General features: G+C 56.7%; 1 protein-coding gene across 1 annotated transcript; it reads left to right on the plus strand.

The window, feature by feature from the left end:
• Positions 1–5,002: 5,002 nt before the first annotated feature.
• IRGC (immunity related GTPase cinema) lies at positions 5,003–7,937 on the plus strand. The gene is made up of 2 exons (XM_069457968.1): positions 5,003–5,067; positions 6,415–7,937. Exon 2 carries the CDS (start codon positions 6,481–6,483, stop codon positions 7,870–7,872), a length of 1,392 nt encoding a protein of 463 aa, XP_069314069.1. The 5' UTR covers positions 5,003–5,067; positions 6,415–6,480; the 3' UTR covers positions 7,873–7,937.
• Positions 7,938–12,426: the final 4,489 nt, after the last annotated feature.

Consider the following 12,426-nt stretch of genomic DNA (forward strand, 5'->3'; position numbering starts at 1 on the left):
TGGCTGGAATGTCCTGGATGGCATTAGGCTTAGCCCCATGTGGCCGCTGTCTCTATGTGGGGTCTCTCCAGCAGGGTACCAGGACCTGTTTATGTGGTAGCTCCAGGCTCCAAGAAGAACACAGAAGCTGCCACCTCTTAAGGCCTGGGCTTGGAAGTTCCAGACTGTCACTTCTGCCACATCCTATTGATAAGAGCAAGTCACAAGGCTGACCCGCAGTCAAGGGAAGGGGGAAAAGCCTCTATCTCTTGCTGGGAAGAGTGGTGTGCACCCACAGGGATGCGGGGAATTGCCAGTGAGAGTCTGCTCCTTCCCCCAACTGCCATCTCCTTACCCTTGCTTTCTTTTTCTTCTTTGACATTATCTTAATTATTTTTGTTCATTATCTATATTTTTAAAAAAATATAAGCTCTATGACAGCAAGGGCCATCTGTGTCTTATTGACCACTGTATCAGTGCCTAGGACTGTACCCAGCACACAGAAGTTAGCCAATATTTAAATGAATGAATGAATGAATCCCCGGGGACCAACTTCAGGTTTACCCAGGGTTGTGGGGAATGGAGAGAAAGTGAAGGCCACAATTCCTAGGCAAGTGCTTTAGGATTTCTGAGAGACACAGAGAGAAAGGATGGGAAGGAAGGAGATGGATTAGGGGTGGGCAGAAGAAATGCCAGGCAGGAAAAATGGCAGAAGACTGGAGCTTCATGAGGGATGGTCCAGGGACTGTCCTGGTCACTGCTATGTCTCCCGCCTCAACCAGCTGGGGCCTGGCACACAGTAGGTGTCCAGAAAGCATGTGCTGAATGAATGAACTTTCTCCAAAAATCCTTCTCTGACTCCACCTCTTTTCCCCCAAGCTGGGTCAGGCATCCCTGTGGCTCCCACACCCATTTGGGCAACGCCATTCCTACCTTAACCACTGTTAGTCATCACTGTCTGGGATGGGTCCGTGTTCCCCATTAGACTCTGAGTCCTGTGGAGACAGGGTTGGGGCCGCCTCAGTCACCACTGGGTTCTGAACATCAGCCAAGGGGCCCTTGGCACGCAGTCAGTATATGTCGCATCAACTTCCTCCCTGGGGGGCAGGGCTGTCTCCATCCTCGCTCCCAGCCTGGCCAGACACAGACTGGACACTCAGGAAACACCTTCACTGATTCTAAGATGTACTTTTTTCTTCCTTCTTTTTTTTTACATGTGAACAATTCTGCCTTTGTGTGTGAGCATGTCCATTGCGCCCGCAGCCTGTGAATTCTGGAAGAGCAGGAACACACATGATTCACATCTCTGCACCAGTACCAGGCCTGGCCTAGGGTCAAGTCTAAACAAATTTTTATGGAACAACCTCACGAATACTGGCGTACCTGGGAGATATTGAGGGTTTGTTTCCAGCCCACTGCAATAAAGTGAGTAGTGAATTTTTTGGTTTTCTAGGGCATATAAAAGCTATATTTACACCATACTGTAGTATATTAAGGGTGCAATAGTATTATATCTAAAAAACACAACGTACATATCTTAATTAAAAAATACTTCATTGCTAAAAAATGCTAACAATCATCTGAGCCCTCAGGGAGTCCTAATCTTTTTGCTGGTGGAAGGTCTTGCTTCAGTGTTGGCGGCCTCTGATCAGGGTGGTGGCTGCTGAAGGCTGGGGTGGCTGTGGCAACTCCTTAAAATAAGACAACGAGGAAGTTTGCCACATCGACTGTCTCTTCCTTTCATGAAAGATTTCTCTGTAGCATGTGATGCTGTTTGATAGCATTTTACGCACAGTAGAACGTCTTTGGAAATTGGAGTCAGTCCTCCCAAACTCTGCCCCTGCTTTATTAGCTAAGTTTATGTCAGTTAATTTTCTAAATCCTTCGTTGTCATTTCAACAATGTTCACGGCATCTTCACCAGTGGTGGGTCCATCTCAGGAAACCCCCTTCTTTGCTCATCCGTAAGAAGCAACTCTACATCCGTTCAAGTTTGATCATGAGATTGCAGAAATGCATTCACAGCTTTAAGTTCCATTTCTAATTTCTACTCTCTTGCTATTTCTACCACATCTGCAGTAACTTCCTCCCCTGAAATCTTGAACGTCTCAAAGTCATCTGTGAAGGTTGGAATCAGTAATTGAGTTTATTACAGTATGAATGAAAGTTCTCTCTCAGCTCAGGGGTTTTGCATAAGCTGATCCCTTAGCCTGGGATGCACCTCCCTAACAAGTCGCCTGGCTCATTCCTACTCATCCTTTAGGTCTCAGCTCAGAGGCCCCCTCCTCCAGGACGCCCTCCCTGACCTCCAGGCTGGGTCCGGCATCCCTGTTTGTGCTCCCACACCCCTCTGGGGCCCCCCATCCCAGCCCTGCCCACTCTGGGTCATCATTATCTCTGGATAGATCCGACTCCCTCACTGGACTCTGAGCCCCGTTGGGACAGAGCTTGAGGCTGTCTTGATCATTGCTGCATTTCCAGCATCCAGCCCAGGAGGGGGCCTGGAGAAATGCTGAATGTTTGATGAGTGAAGAGGGATGGGCAGGGCTGCAGCCTCTCTCGGGCTGGCGCTCTCGGGAGCCGGCAGGGGCCGTGGGACCAGGTGCGCGTGTGCAGGCGCCCTGCAGACTCTGGGCTGAGAGTCTGACCATCTCCCTTTCCTCCAACCTGGAGTCCCCAAGAGCAGCGCCTGGGTTTGATGCTCCCCTGGGCCCCTGCTCAGAGCTGGAGCGGAACGCATGAGGTCGTACGTGGAGGCGGTGGGTTTCGGGAGATGCGGGCTGTGCATGTTGTCTGTGTGTAATTGTGTCTCTTAAGGTCTGCACGCCTCTGTGCCTGAACGTGCGTGTTTGCAAGGCTTTTGTAATCGTGCATCTGAGTCTTGCTTTTCTTGAATATTGAGTCTTTCTGTGTCTTTCCTTTTCCTCGTGGGCCGGGTGTGTGTGTCCGTGAACGTGGGGAAGAGGTCTTGGCTACCTGCTGGTCTGCGTGCTTGGTGTCTGGGATGTCTGCGAACAGTTTAATCTCAGCATTTGTGTCAGTCCGTGAGGACACGAGTGAAGCTGCGCGGCTGCCGATCTCGCCTCCCTCTTGAGACCTGTTCAAAACCCTCCGTGGTCTCATCACCCCACGACGAAGTCCCAAAGTCACAGCCTGGCGTCCGAGGGCCTGACCCTGCTGCACTGTGCACGCTCTGGTCAGCAGACCACTCTGCCCCCAGCTCTCGGGGTGGCCTGCAGCGAGTCTATTCCTGAGCCTCTGTCTCCTCTTCGGTTGTTTTCTGAGGCTCCTTTCCAGAACTGACCTGCGGACAGTCAGGAAAACCTTTCAAGTAGAGCTTTCTGGAAATGGCCTAGGAAATGGGGCTGGGGGGGCCCCCCACGGAGCCTGGCCTGGGGAGACAGGGCAGAGACGAGGTGGTCATAAAAGGATGAGAGGGGCAGAGGGGATGTTTGGGACCTGCAGAGAGGAGGACAGGGTCGAGGGGAGCTGCTGGCACCCAGGGGTGTCCCAGTGGGCTGGGTGTGGGTGCCTCGCTGCGCCTCTCGGCCGCCACCACTGAGTCTCATCTTCCTGGTTCTGTATCTTTCCATTCTCGCTGTCACTTGTGCCTCTGACTGCCTGTCTGTGGTTCCCTCTGACTTGGCCTCTTGTCCACTCCTTCTTCCTGCCTAACTTTCCCAATGTTCTTTTTCTCGAGAATTCTCTGTCCCCACTCAACCCCCCTTTCCTCGAGGGCCCTGTGCCTCTCCCTCTTTTCCCATTCATGTCTCGCTCCACTCCACCTCCCTCGCTGTCACACTGATGCCATTTTAAACGGTCCTGAGGAAGAAGAGGAGGGAGAGAACAGGATGGAGGAAGGTGTTATGGAGGAGTTGGTGCCCGAGCTGGGATTTGAAGGGTGGTCCGGGGGTTGGTGGAGACGACATTAAGATTCCGGGAAGGGAGGAGGCCAGAGCTCAGGGATTCTGGGTACCAGGCCCAGAGTCTGGCTGTGGGGGTGGCTGCACTGCCACCATGGGCCCAGAGTCCTGGCAGGGGCCATGTTGGTGGTTTCGGAGTGGGTAGATGAGTGGACAGTGTGGCGAAGGGCAAGTGAATGACCCGTGTCAAAGTGAAAGAAAATATGTAGAGACAAATTTTAAATTTCAAATTTTATTTGGGAAGAAAAAGTTGTTATCTGGGGCATACACACAGACCGGGTGGTCTTTGGTATGATTGAAGAGCAAAGAGGAGGTTGGGGTTTTCACAAAAAGGAGAAACGTGGCCAGGCAAGGTGGCTCACGCCTGTAATCCTACCACTCTGGGAGGCTGAGGCAGGAGGATCGCTTGAGCTCAGGAGTTCGAGACCAGCCTGAGCAAGAGTGAGACCCGTCTCTACTAAAAATAGAAAAATTAGCCGGGCGTGGTGGCACGTGCCTGTATCCCAGCTACTGGGGGTGGGGAGGGCTGAGCCAGGAGGATCACTTGAGCCCAGGAGTTGGAGGTTGCAGTGAGCTATCATGATGCCACTGTACTCTACCTGGGGTGACAGAGCAAGACTGCCTTGGGGGAAAAAACAGAGAAATGTTATGTATTGTTTTTTTTGTAACATTCATTGGCACCAGTGAAGTTTTGGGGAGCCGGCAAGTTCTGACTGGTGAATGACAGCAATAGACAAAACCAGTCTTAGAGTCGCAGCAGGTTGTTTCGGAAGCCATGAGACAACACTGGCCTCAGGCTGCAGTGACCGTTTGGGCTGCCAGGCTGGCAGAGAAATTGGGACTTTGTCCCTGAGTGATGAGACCATGGAGGGCTTTGAACAAGTCTCAGTGCTAGAAAAACCCCCTCTGGGGCCCTTAAGGGGGACTGAGGACCCAGCATGACTGGGTGGTGGCCCCATGAGTGGCTGGGGGTTGGGGTCCCTGCCCCACCTTGGGGCCCCACCCTTGACATCACTGTCACATTATTGCACGCAGGCTGGCCGGCCAATAAGCTGCTGCTTGCTGTTACTGTGTGTCCTAGCAACAGGGTCTGACCTTCCACTAACAGGGGAGGAGACCCCGCCAGTGGGGAGAGTGTGAGGGGAGAGGGACAGCCTGCAGGGCAGGTGAGTCCCCCAGGACACGGCTCTCCCGCTGGGCCCCCGGTGGGTGGCCGTGGGGCCTTCCCGTGCCAGTCCCAACTCCCTCGGCCCTCATTCTAGCCACTCACGTGCCTGCCCCTGGGGACCTGTCCCGGGCTCCCCGTTTCCCCTCCCCAGGCCATACCAGGATGGGCTAAGGAGAGGGCACAGGGGAGTGGGGACAGCATGAGGGAAATGCTCCGACCCGGAACAGGAGGAGCAGATCTGGTGGGAACAATGTGATAAGGACACATTTCTATGGGGGAGGGGAGCAAAGAGTGGGGGGAGGGCAGGTCCGGGAGGGACAGGGGAGGCCAAGGGGACAGGAGGGGAGGCTGAGACACATGGCTGAAGAGAGAGCCAGTGGGGACAGGGTTCGGGTCCTGGCTGTGCCTCTGGGTGGGAGACATCATTGTCTTGTGTGAGCCTCAGTCTCTCTGTCCCTGTCAGCTGGGGACAGTGATCAGACAGGAGCATCTCTCCCAGGGCTCTCTGAGGAGTCTTAGTCAGTAAACGTATTTTACAGGCAAGGGGCCAGCAGGGGGTGGGAGTGGGAATGGGAGACAGTGCCCCGGGGGCTCCCAGGCTCGCAGGAAGGGATCTGAGAGACCATCAGACGGGGTGCTCTGGAAGACGGAAGGGGAAACTGAGGCTGGGAGGCAGAGCGTGGGGGACTCGCCCACATCACTCAGCAGGCGTGGGGTGGAGCCAGGATTCGATCCCGGGTGGTCTGGCTGCAGGTCTGGGCCCCCCCCCGCCCCCCACCGCTCTCCGCTGTGCCCACACCCACAGCCGCTCCCTTCCATCGGGCCTGTGCCTGGGCCTGGAGCTGCGCTTAAGCCCTGTTCTGGCTGCGTGGCTGGCAGGGCCCAGTACGAAATGAAAACGTGGGGCCCCTGGTTCAGATACTAGGGAGAATTTCCGTGAGCGTCAGCACAGTGTTAGACCAGGCACCGGGCCCTTCTCAGCACAGGGCCCTACAGGGCACAGGCGCACCCCTAAAACCGGCCCCACTCCCGGGTCACCCCGCGGACTCCCGACTGCCTCAAGAGGCAGCTTGGTCTTCATGCCCATTCCCCAGAGAAGCAAACAGGCACAGAGAGGTGCTTCATTTGGCCTCAGGTCACACAGCATGTCAGTGGCAGAGATGGGTTGTGGACCCGGGCCTGTGAGACCCCAAAGTCCCCTAACTCGTGCCAAAACTGTACCCCTGGTGTTTGAGGAAGAGAGAGCTGTGGGGTTTCCAGAGGGGACTTCCTTCACATCCTCGGTGTCTCTCCCTGCCCCATGCCAAGGCCCACGAGGCGAGAACGGCTTCCTTCTCCTCCACAGACGCTGAGGATCACGCGTCCCGTGACTCTCCCCTGTCCCCCGCCACCCTCTGAACCACTGGTCACCATGGCTACTTCGAAGTTGCCGTCGGTGCCTAGGGAGGAGGAGACCACCATCCTTATGGCCAAGGAAGAGCTGGAGGCCCTTCGCACGGCCTTTGAGTCGGGCGACATCCCCCAGGCCGCCTCTCGCCTGCGGGAGCTGCTGGCCTCCTCCGAGAGCACCGGCCTGGAGGTAGGTGTCACCGGCGAGTCGGGCGCCGGCAAGTCGTCCCTCATCAACGCCCTGCGTGGCCTGGGGGCCGAGGACCCCGGTGCGGCTCTCACTGGCGTCGTGGAGACCACAATGCAGCCCTCGCCCTACCCGCACCCGCAGTTTCCTGACGTGACCCTGTGGGACCTGCCGGGGGCCGGCTCTCCGGGCTGCCCGGCTGAAAAGTACCTGAAGCAGGTGGACTTTAGCCGCTATGACTTCTTCCTGCTGGTGTCCCCGCGCCGATGCGGGGCCGTCGAGAGCCGCCTGGCCTCGGAGATCCTGCGCCAGGGCAAGAAGTTCTACTTTGTGCGCACCAAGGTGGACGAGGACCTGGCGGCCACGCGGACCCAGCGGCCCTCGGGCTACAGCGAGCTCACCGTCCTGCAGGAGATCCGAGACCACTGTGCAGAGCGGCTGCGGGCGGCTGGCGTGGCCGACCCCCGCATCTTCCTCGTGTCCAACCTCCTGCCCACCCGCTACGACTTTCCCTTGCTCGTGTCCACCTGGGAGCACGACCTGCCCGCCCACCGGCGCCACGCGGGCCTGCTGTCGCTGCCTGACATCTCGCTGGAGGCCCTGCAGAAGAAGAAGGACATGCTCCAGGAGCAAGTGCTCAAGACGGCCCTGGTGTCCGGCGTCATCCAGGCCCTGCCTGTGCCCGGGCTGGCGGCAGCCTACGATGACGCCCTGCTGGTCCGGTCGCTGCGCGGCTACCACCGCAGCTTCGGCCTGGACGATGACTCGCTGGCCAAGCTGGCCGAGCAGGTGGGCAAACAGGCAGGCGACCTGCGCTCGGTCATCCGCTCCCCACTGGCCAACGAGGTCTCGCCTGAGACCGTCCTGCGGCTCTACTCGCAGTCGTCCTACGGCGCCATGCGGGTGGCCCGTGCCTTTGAGAAAGGCATCCCTGTGTTTGGCACGCTGGTGGCTGGTGGCATCAGCTTCGGCACCGTCTACACCATGCTCCAGGGCTGCCTCAATGAGATGGCCGAGGACGCCCAGCGCGTCCGCATCAAGGCCCTGGAGGAGGACGAGTCCCAGACAGATGTCACCTTGGAGGCTGCTGGTGACAATGGGGTGGAAAAACGGGGGTCTGGGGAGGGAGGCAGCGAGGAAGCCCCAGTGTCAGTCCGCAGGAAGCTCGGCCTCCTCCTCAAGTACATTCTCGAAAGCTGGAAGAAGCGAGACTTAGAAGAGAAATAAAAGTGCAGCCCTCACCCCTTGCCTCACCCACAAACCAAGCCTTAACTAAATCAATCAACTAAACAGAAAAGACTGGTGTGGTGACGATGAGAGCCGTTGCTGAGGGGCAGGGGTGTGGAGGGGATGGGGTGAGTGGCCAGAGCTTGTGGTCTGTGCCTTGCAGGGGGAGGGGCATCGTGGGGAGGGATGGGGGAGGTGGGGACCGAGTCCACGAGGGGCGTACCGAACGGGGATAGGAATGACCTAGGGGAAGGTTCCAGCTGTGGACGGTGGGCCAGGGCTCCTTGGTGGTGTCTGTCTCCCTGGGCCCCAGCTGGCCAAGGGGGACTTGTGTGGCGGCAGGACAGCAGGCCGAGACAGGAGCCAACCATCGAGCTAGGTGGCTGAGTGGCGATTGGGTCCTACCAAGGTACTTTACTTTCAATCTCATGTCCCTTTCTGAGAACCCTGTGTCCCAAAGGGCAGCCAGTCAGTGCCCAGAACGGACACAATGGTGCCTAGCAACTGGCTAAACTGGTGGGGCCCAGCGGGTGTCCTGGGCCCCCCCCCCCCACTGCCTGCAAGAGATGGCAGGTAGGGGTGGGGGAAGGGCAGGCCAGGTGGCCGCGGGGCTCATCGCCATGTGGAGCTTGGAGGAGACAGAGTGACAGTGGAGGGGACAGAGCGAGCGGATGGTTTCCATGAGCACAGAGGAGAAAAGAGGCAGAGGGCGCAGCTTGGTGGCCCAAGATGGGTCTCATCCCGGGGTCCCAGGACGGCAGCGGTGTCTAAGTGTGAGTGCACGTGCGTGGGAGGTTCCCGGTGCGTCTGCGACTGGGAGGAATCTTGGTAAGTCTCTGTGATGTTGATGCGGTGGCTCTAAGACGGTGAGGTGTTTGCTGAGTCTGGGGTCACCTGTCTCCAGGGGGGACCCTGGGGGGTGTGAATACCGGGACCCTGCTGAGAGTGGGGCGACTGCGTGGTGAGGCTTCTGAAAGCTGCACCTGGCTGAGCGACAGAGGGTACGTGCCACACAGGGGCTGAGGGTCTCTGTGTCTGGCCCAAGCATCCCTGGGAGACCGAACTTCCACGCACCAAGTAGGTGCCTCACTCTGTGCTCGGCGCAGAACGACACCCTCATACCTGTCTGCGTCTCAGCTCCCACCTTCTGAGTCGAGGGTCCCACGTGCTTAAAAAATTAAAGAACTAATAGACTGGGGGGTGTTGGGCAGGTCAGGACAAGCGTTGCCCACGGGCTTCTGTGGACTCAGACAGGGCTCAGGGAAGAGGGGGTTTCTGGGTTGGCGCCCCCATTACGGGGGCAGGGCTGGTGCTGGGAGCCAGTGGGACCACCTTGTGTCCTGAAGAAAGACACTGCCACGAGGCAGAGGAGCTGGGAGGGCAGGAGCTCCCCCGAGGCTTGGGCGGCAGCCAGGAGGGAAGCTGATTCACCGGCCAACGTGGCCGGCTGGGCCAAGGGCCCAGGAACCTTTAAAGTGGATGGAGAAGATCCTTCCTCCCGAGCGCAGATCCTGGGGCGGTACAAGCGTGGCAGTGCGAGATGAGAGCCCACATCCACGGCTCCAGGAACTCGGGCGGGGTTTGGAGCAACTGGCCAGGGACCGAGGGTGGCGGGGGCGATTCAGGGTCTGGCACATGGGAGGCTCCTTTTTCAGCCACAGCAGCCGGGGGAGTAGCAATGGGACCTGGGCCTGCCTTTGGAGAGTGCCCTGGATGCCTGGCTGGGGTCGAGGGGAAGCCCCTGCTGTCTTAGGGGAAAACAGGACCTGGGAGCTGAGTCCCCTCCCAGCCTTTGCCGCCTCTGCCACGTGGGGTGAGGGGTGAGGACGAAGGCTGGGGTCCAGCGCCCAGCCTGGGTGCTTACATCTTGGGGATACCTTCCAAGGTCCACAAAGATCACAAGGCAGCTTTGGAAGCTGCTGCGTACGAGGCGAGTGGCAGAGGGGGACTGCGGTGCAACGGGTTGGCCTCACCCCTAGGTGCTCACATCTGCTCCGTGCAGATTTTTCCAGAATCTGGTGATGGTTCTAGCTTCCTCTGGGGGCCTCACGTTACCCCTGACTCTAGGAAACAGTTCCGGACAAAGAGGGGTCATCCTCACCCGGCGGACTGAGGGGGCGCCGATGCCCTTTGTGCAGGGCTCTGTGCCGTGCAAAAGAGCCCCTCTTCCTGGGAGGTCTCTCCACCGCCTCTGCCCGGACCACTTGGGGTTCACATGGGCCTTTCTGCACCAGCGGGGGTGCGGGGACTGGGGTAAGGAAATCCCCAGATGCTCAAGACAGAAGGTCCTTTCCAAGTCCAGGCTCCAAACCAGCCCACGTCCCTGCACCCTGTGACACCATCCTACACACAGGATTCCCAGGCCCCGCTGGGGCTGGGATGGAAAGGCCAGGAATGAATATCACATGCTCTCGACACTGGTCTGAGAGCGTCCTGTCCCTTCTGCCTCCATCTCTCCTCCGTGCCCCGGCCCCATCCTGACAACCTCCCCCATTACAGCCCTCTCCTCCCAGTTCCTGCCCCACCCTCCTGCCTCGTTTCCCAGGCTCCAGTCGTGTTCCCAAACAGGCCACAGAAGGACATTTCTAATGTCCCTCGCTTCCCTGCTCAAAACTTCCGTGGCTACCCTCAAAGACCCAGCTGCTCACCCTGATGTCACCGGCCCTTTCCAAGCCAGCCTCTGCCTACACCCCACCAACAGTAAAACCCCGAGTCTTCCTATGACAGCAGAGCTGGGAGGGCTCTGAGGAGTCACCTCTCCATTTCACAGGTGGGGAAACTCCCCTCCATCCTATCCTGCCCTTTCGGAAGGCGGGAAATCCAGGCTGCAATGGGAATGTGACCTGGCAAGTCCCTGGCATGTCTGGGACCAGAGGTTGTCGTGCAATCCCTGGGATGTCTGTGCTGGCTGTCCTGGTCCATTGTACCAGCAAGGACACCAGGGCCCAGGGGCAGGACAGGGTTTGCCTAGGTATGCCCTGCAGTTCCTGAGCAGACGCAGGTACTCAGAAGCCAGCAGGGAGGGGGCAGTATCTCCACAGGTGCACCAGCCCCTTGGGCCTCCCTTCTCCCAGGTCTGGGACTGCAGCACCCAAAGAAGTCTTGGCGTATGTGGGTGCTCGTTTGTGCAATGATCAGGGGGTTTTGTGTGGCAAGAGGATCTGAGGAGCAGGTCTGCGTCCTAACTCTGGGGCAGGCTGAAAGACACTTAGCGAGTGATTTTCCTACGCTGTAAAGAGGGCACTTCAGGAAATTATGCATGTGGTTAGAACAGTGTCTGGCCCAGAGTAAATGTTGTTATTATCAGTGATGATGAAGGTTCTAGTTCTTAATCACTGCCCTGGATTGTTGATCCACAGTGCCTGGTGCGTGTTAAGTACCAAGAAATGTAATTTAAGAGTTTGAACTCTAGGACGAGAAGACCTCAGTCCCATTCCTAACACCCCTGCCCTAGCTGGTAGCCTTGGGCAAGTTAATCATCCTCTCAGCACCAAATATAAATAGTAAGAAAATCTTTTCCAGGCTGTTATGAGCCAGGAATAGCTCACAGTGATGAATAGATGTTAACTAAAATAAAGCACTTAACCTGGCGTATTGTTACACCCTCAGTACTGTTAGTAGTGATGCCTCAGACACAATCACGGCTCACTGAAGCCTTGAACTCCTGGCCTCAAGTGATCCTCCCACCTCAGCCTTCTGAGTCAATGACATTACAGGTGCAAGCCACCATGCCTGGCTGTCATGGTTACTTTTTAATTTGGTCTGTCTCTTGAGAGCGGTCATAAGTGGTCATAAGCCAAGATAGCCACTCTCTAGGAGAGCTCTCAGCAGGGGAAAGTTAGGTGCAGGTGTGTCAAAATAACAATGTAGAGATGGACCGCCGAATTTAACATCTTATTTGGGAAGAAAGAATTATAATTCAGGGCATACATGCAGACCAGATGGTCTTTGGTATGGCCCAAGAACAAAGACAAGGTTGTAGTTTTTATAAAAAAAGAGGCATGTTACATGTGATCCTGAGAGAAAGTTCACTGGTATTAGTCCAGCTCTGGGGAGCTGGCAAGCTCTGGCTGGTGGGTGACAGCCAGTGAGCAAAATTAGTCCCAGAGTCACATCAAGTTATCTCAGTAGCTACAGATAAAACTGGTTTCAGGTTACAGCAGGCAGTTTTAGCAGCCGGAATTGCCAAGGATTACATTCCTAGAGCAATGTTACGTACCCTAAGTGCCTTTCCTCCCTAGCCTCTCAACTCTGATTTCATTGGTTATGACAAGAATGACCCAATTCATACGGCCAACTTTCACATTTCCCCCTTTTGATCAAGGCCTTTCTCTGAGAGCATTGCTGAGCAACCATTTTGCAGTTAGGCTTAACTGCTCCTTGGGGCCGGGATAGACCTGGACTGGCTGTCTCTGTCCCACATCGGGGGAAAGTATAGGGGTCTATGTCAGGGTCCTGGGCCACATCTGAGTAACAAAGAGGCCAGGAGGAAAAATTTCGTCAGGGCAGGTCTACTAGGAGTCCAGCATCAAGCCCCGTCTTCTCAGTTCCATG

The sequence above is a fragment of the Eulemur rufifrons genome, chromosome 24 (assembly GCF_041146395.1).
Source record: "Eulemur rufifrons isolate Redbay chromosome 24, OSU_ERuf_1, whole genome shotgun sequence".
NCBI classification, from domain to species: Eukaryota; Metazoa; Chordata; class Mammalia; order Primates; family Lemuridae; genus Eulemur; species Eulemur rufifrons.